Source organism: Stegastes partitus, unplaced genomic scaffold (genome assembly GCF_000690725.1).
Source record: "Stegastes partitus isolate 25-593 unplaced genomic scaffold, Stegastes_partitus-1.0.2 Scaffold2379, whole genome shotgun sequence".
Lineage (NCBI taxonomy): Eukaryota > Metazoa > Chordata > Actinopteri > Pomacentridae > Stegastes > Stegastes partitus.
This window is the reverse complement of record NW_007580110.1, coordinates 1-8707: the sequence shown is the minus strand read 5'-3', so window position 1 is coordinate 8707 and position 8707 is coordinate 1. Positions and strand designations below refer to the sequence as shown.

The following is an 8707-nucleotide window of genomic DNA, read 5'->3' as shown; positions in this document are numbered from 1 at the left end:
AATGGCGGCGTGAGAATCCGGTTCAAAAACACGGAGCGGTTTCAACTGACGGAGGTTAGCGACGTTACCGAGCAGATCTGCGTCACCGGGAGCTGCCAGAAGCTCCGACTGAGGCCGAGGTTGGAATTTAGTTTCCGGAGAAGGTTCGTTGTCTTTGGTTTTCTTAGAGCTGACTGAGCCGCGGACTGAGGCTGAAGCAGGACGTTAGCTGCTAGCTGCTAACGGCCCGGCCCGGTACAGCCGTTCACCTGCCGCTAGCTCACCGGCTAGCAGCCCGAACATGGAGGTTAGAACCCTGAATAAACATGTCGGGGGCGTTTTCACTGTCCCTGTAGTTACAAGTTAACCGGTTAACCCGGTTAACTGCTGATCTAATTTAAACTTTGTTGGTGATCGGCTGTGATTGGAGGATCTGTTGTAGATACCCGGAAAGAGCAGCTCGTTAGCTCGGTGGCTAACTAGCCTCCTTCACCTGAGTTTACCTGGAACCAGTTAGCCTGGACGTTACCAGAAACCGCAGCTGAGGAGGGGTTTCCACAGGTGCGTTCATGTTTGGTCTAGAATATTCTACCACTCACCTGAAACACAGCAGCTGCTCGGTCCACCGGTGACCGGTTCCGGTGGATCTGCAGGGAAAAGACGGAACATTTAAAGAGCAGCTTGCAGCTTCCTCATGAGGTCCAGCTGTGACAGAGACGAGCCGAACCAGTTCTTGTCTTTGGATTGATTCAGACAGAAACTGAACTAGTAGTTGGATCATGAAAGCAGCTGCTGGTTCCGTTAACAGCTTCACCAGTAGAACTCAGGATCATGAGATTATCAGCAGCGACAAGAACCCGAAGCTGCTCCGAGCCACTAAATAAATGTTGATTTGGATCAACACCTGAGCCATCAGTGGATTCAGTGTGGTCCGGTGGAGCTGCAGTTATTCTGCTGTGTCCCAGCAGACTGGTGTTCTACATGAAGAGACTCTCAGAACCATCAGTCAGGTCCTTCAGGTGAAGGTTCGGTTCTGATGCAGCCAGAACCGCAGACATCAGAGTTTCCATGGAGACAGGAGCTTGTGTGTGATGTCAGTCAGAATGAGCAGCATGTGATTTATTTAGATGTGAGACGTTCTCAGGTGTGCAGCAGGACCACTGTGTGTTTGTGACGAGCTGCTCAGGTGAGGCGGCTCTCCTGATTGGCTGCTGTGTGTTCCAGGCAGGATGGCGAAGCGGATCGCTGATAAAGAGCTGACGGACAGGAACTGGGATCAGGAGGAGGAAGGAGAGGAGGTGAGTCCTCAGAGGTGCACTGATGTAACTGATGACAGGAAGCTGACCCTCTGACCTTCTGACCTTCTGACTGCTGTCGTCTTCAGGCAGGAACCTTCTCAGTGGCAAGTGAAGACGTGCTGAAGAATCGAGCCATCAAGAAGGCGAAGCGCCGAAACACTGGATCTGAGGTGAGGCGAGCAGCTTCCTGCTCCTCAGAGCTTCAGAGAACTTAGTCTGTGCTGGTGAGCTGATGTTTGGGTGTCTGATCGTTCCAGAACGAGGCCGGAGGAGCTTTCAAAGGGTTTAAAGGCTTCTCTTTGGCGGCGGCCTCGGCGGCGGCGGCGGCCAGCGGAGCCTCGACTCCGACAGTGTTTTCTGGATTTGGTAACGGAGGAGGCTTCAAAGGCCTCGGAGGTCTGACCAATGGAAGCACCGCGCCATTTGGAGGCTTCTCATCCTCTACTGGACCTGGTGAGAAAACAGATCCGAGCTCCACACAGCAGGTCACATCACTGGTACACAGACCAGAACCGGACAGGCTTCACGGTCCTGGTCAAGCTGCTCTCCTGGATTGAGCGTTTTACTGCTGCTGTGACCAACACGGTTCACTGGACCAGAGGTAGAGCATCCATGGAGAAGTTCAGAGCAGAGCAAACCTGATTGGTTTAGATGTTTGAGGACAATAATCGAGGTTTTTCTAGAAAAACATTGTATGAGGGCGCACACCGTGTCGGGGGGGTGACCCGATCATACATGTACACTACAGCTCCTGGACAACGGCTGTTTCCAGCTGATCCGGACCCAGTTTGACTAGCTGCCGGAGAGGATCGGTATCGCATTATGCGCCATGTGCGTAACACGTGATTAGCGCGGCTAGTATCGCGTCATTCGCGCGAATAAGTCGCTCAATTCGCGCTAATCGCGCCGCGGGACGTTTACTGGCGTCCAATCGCGTCTTCACATGGACTTCACATGTCGATCATTGGTGTGAACACAGGCTTCAAGCAGCATGTTGGTACGAGGCGCAGCGCCGCCACCGTGTTTAGACAAACCTCTGATAATGACACCGCAGATGTAAAGCGGTTTCTGATTGGCTGGTTACTCTGACAAACACTGAGGATCCAGAAGAACTCACTTCTGAGGTCCGCTGCTGCCTCTGATCAGTACCGTCTATATTTGTTATTGTGACGTCAGCGTGAAGGCCAGAGCAGCCACTTCCTGTCCCTCCATCAGGACTGAGAGCTCATCAGTAGAACACAGTGCTGGTAGAACTTCTGTAGGTTCTCCTGTTGAGGCTCAGCGAGCAGCAGCTGGTGTAGTTACTGACGGTTCCTCTGGGATCGGACCCAGACGTCTCATCAAACACTCTGGAGCACATCATGAGCTCGCTGTGACGCTGTTCTGTGTCCGTGTTTCACCGCTCCAGCTGCTCCTTAAAGTCGGGTCAGAACTTCAGCTGCTTCGGTACCGGCTGCTGTCCTGTCTCATGTGTGTTTGTGATGCAGAGCAGCAGTTTGGTTTCTGTCTGACTGACTTAAAGGTTCTGACCCAATAACTCACTCAGCTGCTCTGGTTCTGTTTCCTGGAATGAAGCTGAAAGCCTGCAGAGGTTTTTGTGTGTGTGTGTGTAGTTGTGTGTGTACCTGTGTATAACAGCAGCTCGTCCTCTCAGGTGTGACGTTTAACGGTCCGTCCTCCATGACGCCCCCCGGTGACATCAGCGCCAAGCAGACGAATGGCTCCGCCCCCGGCCCGGCCCATAAGGAGTACAGCCGGCAGCTGACGGCGCTGAACTGCTCGGTGAGGGACTGGATCACCAAACACGTCAACGACAACCCTCTGTGCGACCTCAACCCCATCTTCAGGGACTATGAGCGCCACCTGTCCAGCATTGAGCGTCAGTACGGCGCCGGAGGTTCTGACGGAGGTTCTGACGGTTCTGAGGAGAAGCAGCGTCCGGCTTCTCCTCCTCGTCCTGCTCCATCCAGCGGCTCTGCGACTCCGACCGCGGCTCTGTTCTCCTTCAGTAAGACCCCAGCAGAAGACCCGGCCCGGGAGAAAAGCTCCAGTACCACCCCGGTTCCGGCCGGCATCACCTTTAACTTCGGTCAGAAGGTGGACAGTTCGGTTCTGAGCTCGTTGGGGAACAAAGCGTCGACTCCCAGCTTCTCCTTCTCCTCCTCCGGAGCCTCCACTCAGAACTCCCTGTTCGGTTCTGCTGCTTCGTTCAGCGGGTCGAAGCCCGACGACGGCCAGCCGGCAGGTCAGACCCGTTTGTTATTATTATTATTATTATGATGACTTTTGTTACTTCTACTGATGGAAGCAGCTGATGATCAATAGTCGGATCAGAACCATCAGTTAAACAGATTCATTGGTTCTGCGGTAGTTTATAAACGGGTCCATCAGACGGACAGGACACGGCACCGCCTCTGTCTCGTTAGGTATCAGGTAGAAGCAGAGAAACCGGTCCTGGACTAGATGTTCTGGTTGACTCGTCCAGAACCAGACTGCTGCCGGGTGTCTTTTGTACCCGACAGTTTTAAACTCATAGAAAATGAATTTAGCGTCGTAGAAGTTAAACAGAACCGACTGAAGGTCCGATTACAGAAAGCTTCTTGTCTTTGTGCAGAAGAGAACGCAGACGAGGAGTCGGAGGAGCCGCCGAAGCCCGAGATCAAGGAGGTGAAGGAGGACGACGCCTTCTACTCCAAGAAGTACGTCTGAGCTCCCACAGGTTCTGTCATGTAGAGTCCAGTGGACGGACGGCTGGTTCAGGGGGAACCAGAGGTCCGTTGTCTGATTGTGAACCTTCTGATCCTTCAGGTGTAAGATGTTCTACAAGAAGGAGTCCGAGTTCAAGGAGAAGGGAGTCGGGACGCTGCACCTCAAACAGACGACGGACGGAAAAACTCAGATGATCATTCGGGCCGACACCAACCTCGGTAAAAACCAGCACCGAGCCACAGAACCAGAACAGAACCAGACTCAGGTTTAATGTGGAGCTGTCTGGAGGTTTAAGCAGCAGAAAGGATTTAATCAGGAGTCCACCAGTGCCGGGCCTCAGGTTCTGGGAGAAACTGTCAAATGTTGTCAGACCTCTGATTGGGTGAAAATGATTGATCAGATTGATTACTGATATTGGAGCTCCAGGGTTCAGACGTTTGTCCAGCAGACCGGTTCTGCTGTGGTCATAGAGCACCACCTGCTGGACAAACACCGGACCTGCAGCAGTCGAGGTTCTGAATCAGGCAGCTGGTCGTTTAAATGATTAAAGAAATTAGAAATAAGCCTCCAGAACCTCCTCAGAACCACTGGTTCTGTGTCTGCAGCACCTTCATCTACTGACCAGAGTTCTACCTTCAGACTGTGAATGTTCCAGAGGTCCAGGTCCACAGAGGAGGGTCCAGATTGATCACTAACCCGAACCCTGAGCCTCAGAACTTCATCAGTACAGCAGATAGACACATGACATTTAGGAGGAAGAACACATCTGGGTCCTGGTAGAACCTGATGCCAGATCAGTTCTTTATTCGGTCTGAACACTGGACCTGGTTCTGTTCATGCTCTCTGTCAGCAGCTGGTAGCATCAGTATTATGGGATGTCTGACCTGAGCCTCACCTGTCCTCCAGGTAACATCCTGCTGAACATCATGGTCCACTCCTCCATGCCCTGCTCTCGGGTCGGGAAGAACAACGTGATGGTGGTCTGCGTTCCAAACCCGCCGGTCGATGACCAGAACCCCAGCAGCCCGGTGCCACTGCTGATCCGGGTCAAGACCTCCGAGGACGCCGACGAGCTGCACAAGACTCTGGAGGAGAAGAAGGGCTGAAGGAGAACCGCCTGGAGCTCCGGAGCTTTCAGCAGAACCATGGTCCTCCTCCGAGCCTCAGAACCTCCACTCATAGACTCATCAGCACACACACACACACACACACACACACACACACACAGAAACACCCCCATGGACCGGTCCAGCACCTGGTCCGTGTCCAGACCCAGACTGGTCTCCAGTCTGTACCACTCAGACTGATGCCTCCACCTCCTGGTTATACACAGTCAGAAACTCCTAGAGCGGCTCGTCAGCGCCCCCTGGTCACACACACAGTAACACACCCAGTACCCTGTCCTCTGTCGTCTGGTCGTCCCGGTCCCGTAGACCCGCTCCAGCTGTGAATCTGTGTTTTATGCAGCAGCCTGTTCTGCTCTTTTAATCTGGCCGAGGCGTGATCGGGTCAACCTGCCACGTCTCGACGCTCTTCTGTGGTTTTTGGGGACTCGAGCCTCGAACGAAGGGCCCGTCGTCGATTTGGTTTTACAAATGAAAGCCGGTTGGTTTGTGCTGAGTGAGGAAATATTTATTGTGTTTGCAGGATTTCTGCTCGAGCGAATGTTTCCTGCTTCTGTTGTTTCAAGTGTCCTTTGTGTGGCCTTCGAGATGCTGTCATCGTCTGAGAACGTTTGTAAAGACATTTGTTGGAGAATAAAGGAAACAAACCACCTTACGTCTGTCTGTTTGGCTTCCGGCGGCTCAGGCAGCATGTGGTGATGCTGTCTGAGCCGCAAAGCATTCTGGGAGTGATCCTGGAAAATGTTCTGAAAACACATTCGGTTGGTTTCAGGGCCAGTAGGGTGATGGGGGCGGAGCCTGTCAGAGGCAGCTGACTGGTCACATGACTCTGGAACCAACCAGGATGTAGAGCAGCACAGTGGCTGTACTGTTGCCATGGTTACCGTCTCTGCGTTCCTGTTGGTCACACACAGGAAGTGGTAGTAAACTGTTGAGTGGTTTCCGTCACTGTTAACCAGAGACCATCAGACAGGTGATCAGCTAATCAACTAATCAATCATCAGTTTGAGCAGCTTCAATAGAACCCGTCTGCGTTCTGTGATCCATCTGTAGAACCCGTTCTGGTCAGTAACTGAAGATCTCTGGAGGAAACTGATGGATTCATCCAGAACCAAGCGTTGCCGGTTCCCCTCAGACATAATGACCCGTTACTGCAGCCTGTGTTTGTGTTGGAACAGAACAACTCATTTCACTGCCAAACCAGAGTCCAGCGGTCCTGGAGACAACCTGGAACAGTCTGAAGATGAGAGGAAACGTTTGAATCTGGTTTAATGAGCTGAAGAACCTTCCCCTGTCTGGGTTCTGGAGAAACACCCGGACTTACTGGACCCTCACCTGCTGGTTCTACCCTGAAGATGTGGAGTTGGACCTGATGGAGTGAGACGTGACACGGGGTTCTGCTAATGTGTATTCAATAAATAAGAAGTACAGAAGCAACAGAAGAAGAACATGCACAGGAACGTGAGGAACAGCTTCAGAAGGTCTAAAAGCGTTTCACAGTTTCACAAACTGCCGGTTATCAAAGTCTGCTATTGGTCAGCGTGGATACATTCAGCTGGAGGCTCTAGAAACTACGTCATCAATAACACGGAGAACCGGAGGAACCTGTGGAGACGTCGCTGCTGCAGAACAAAGAAAACACTTTGATCGACGATGGCTTCATCTGAGTGCAAATCAATCACTGATAATATCTGATCAATAACAGCAGCAGCTGGCTGACGTCCTGCCCAGAGTCCACATCAGTCAGTCAGTCGGTCAGTCCTGGAAACACAAACACCAGGGCCTGAAGTCAGATCTAAACCCCGACAGAAGCTCAGCTGGTGTCGGTGCTTCCAGCCAGTCGAGACGAGCTGAAGGTGAAGAGAACCAGGAGTCGGTTTAAGGCTTCAGGAGGACCAACCCGGAGTCAGATGCTTCACGTGGTTCCTCTCAGCGTCCCGTCAGCAGCGTTCAAGTCTTTCCAGTTGGAGCTAAAGCAGTAAAAAGTCAAAGCTGGGTTTGTGTGACGTCTCTTTGTTCTGTTCGTGGTTCAGTCGCTGAAAGTCGACCGTTTGTTCACGTTGTGTCGAAATCCTGAAATACTCAAAGTGGAACTAAAGGATTCACTGGAAACGGCTCATCAATAACCAGACTGATTAGCTGATCGGCTTCTGTTAGACTGGATCAAATCCTATAAATCACAAAGAAAAGCAGAACTGTGAGAACGGACTGGAGGGTCTGAACACGACTCGTCCACCAGAACCGGACCGGCGGCTTGAGTCCAGGCAGTTGGTTTCTTTGTGCTCCGTTCTGCTGCGTCGGCCTTCAGACTAATCAGGAGAACGTCAGTAATTAATGTCCAGATGCTGTTTGACCAGAACCAAGGTCCGACCTCAGCCCTCCTTCTCTTTAATCCAACATTTGTGCAAAAGTCATTCTGATGGAGAATTTAGAAGATTCAGACAATAAACGTGCACTTTGACAAGTTTGTCATCTTTTCACTGCTTTTTGGTAACAAACATAATTTATTGTAACGTCCAGAGAACGTTACCGGAGCGAAGGCTCTCATGAAGCTACACGTTCATTCTAAATTCTTCCTCCCTCAGTCTCACCACAGCATCTCAAATGCAATTAAAAAAGAATAATAATTGTACTTTTACAATTGTGAGTTGTTCCTTTTGTCATTTGTTAAACCTGCTTTTGTGCCAGAACGTTCAGAGTTCATCAACAGGTGGATGAACTCTGACACTTTATTCTCCTAATATTCTGAATTCTTCCTCAGAATGACTTTATCTCATCACAGAACTTTAATCTCAAATGCAATTTGAAGAAAACCGTAATGTAGTTTTATAAATACGAATGTTGGACCTTGTTCTCAAAAAAATTCAAACTTTTCTTGAAAGTAAAAATCTGTGCCAAGACGTAAAGTTCTACGATTAAAGTCGAATTCACCATCTAGTGAGAAGAAAACAGCATTTACAAGCATCGCTAGTGTTTACCCTCTGAGTGCCGGTTAGTGGATCGCTGTGAGTAACAGAACCGGTCCGTCTGTAGAACGAAGCCGTAACAGAAGCTCCTCCGACCGCTGCGGTTCTGAAGTCCCGTCTTTAAAGCACAACCTTCCGTCAAGGCGTCTCAGTGAGTAAAGCAGCACATATTTACAGACACACATTCTGCACTTCCCTCTACTTCCTGGTCAGAGTTCAGCCAATGCCTGTTCACACTGAGGTCATGTGATCCTGACGCCGGCCCGTTTCCACGGAGACGACCCGGGACACGGCAGGAACCGAAAGAAGAGGAGGCACTTCCTGAATGGCTGGTTGGTTTCTGCGTCTCGGTCGCCTCCCGCCAGCGTCTCCAGGTGCAGCAGGTGTTTGGTCGGCGGTCACCGGGGGGCGCTGCTGCCTCAGTGGCCTGATGAGGAGGCACTTGGAGTGATGCTCTGAGGGACGACGGCCGCTATGTCATCAGGATGGGCTTCTGCCTCACCTCCAGGATGTCTGCAACAGGTAGGCTCAGTCAGCAGCAGGCGGGTGGAGGGGCCTGGGCCCCGACCGAAGCCTGGGCCTGGGCCTAAACCTGCGCCTAAACCTGGGCCGGGACCTAAACCTGGGCCTA

At 51.6% G+C, this 8707-nt stretch overlaps 1 protein-coding gene and 1 long non-coding RNA gene across 4 annotated transcripts; one reads left to right on the top strand and one right to left on the bottom strand.

The window, feature by feature from the left end:
• nup50 (nucleoporin 50) lies at positions 1-5765 on the top strand. 3 transcript variants are annotated; one of them, XM_008305016.1, is made up of 8 exons: positions 1-143; positions 1208-1277; positions 1364-1447; positions 1535-1730; positions 2932-3522; positions 3892-3976; positions 4086-4204; positions 4893-5765. In XM_008305016.1, exons 2-8 carry the CDS (start codon positions 1209-1211, stop codon positions 5090-5092), a joined length of 1344 nt encoding a protein of 447 aa, XP_008303238.1. In that variant the 5' UTR covers positions 1-143; position 1208; the 3' UTR covers positions 5093-5765. The 3 variants fall into 3 exon arrangements, with proteins under 3 accessions (XP_008303238.1, XP_008303236.1, XP_008303237.1); XM_008305014.1 differs by having other exon boundaries at positions 1204-1277; XM_008305015.1 differs by lacking the exon at positions 1-143 and adding an exon at positions 173-540 and having other exon boundaries at positions 1204-1277.
• LOC103374861 (uncharacterized) lies at positions 5652-8607 on the bottom strand. The gene is made up of 2 exons (XR_521158.1): positions 6446-8607; positions 5652-6347 (listed from the first exon to the last, which is right to left on the bottom strand). It is a non-coding gene; the product is annotated as an uncharacterized LOC103374861 (long non-coding RNA).
• Positions 8608-8707: the final 100 nt, after the last annotated feature.

Coding starts and splice junctions, on each gene's coding strand:
- nup50 (XM_008305016.1), top strand. CDS start 1,209: ATGGCGAAGCGGATCGCTGATAAAGAGCTGACGGACAGGAACTGGGAT. Junction 3,523..3,891: donor CGACGACGGCCAGCCGGCAG/GTCAGACCCGTT, acceptor GTCTTTGTGCAG/AAGAGAACGCAGACGAGGAG. Junction 4,205..4,892: donor TCGGGCCGACACCAACCTCG/GTAAAAACCAGC, acceptor CCTGTCCTCCAG/GTAACATCCTGCTGAACATC.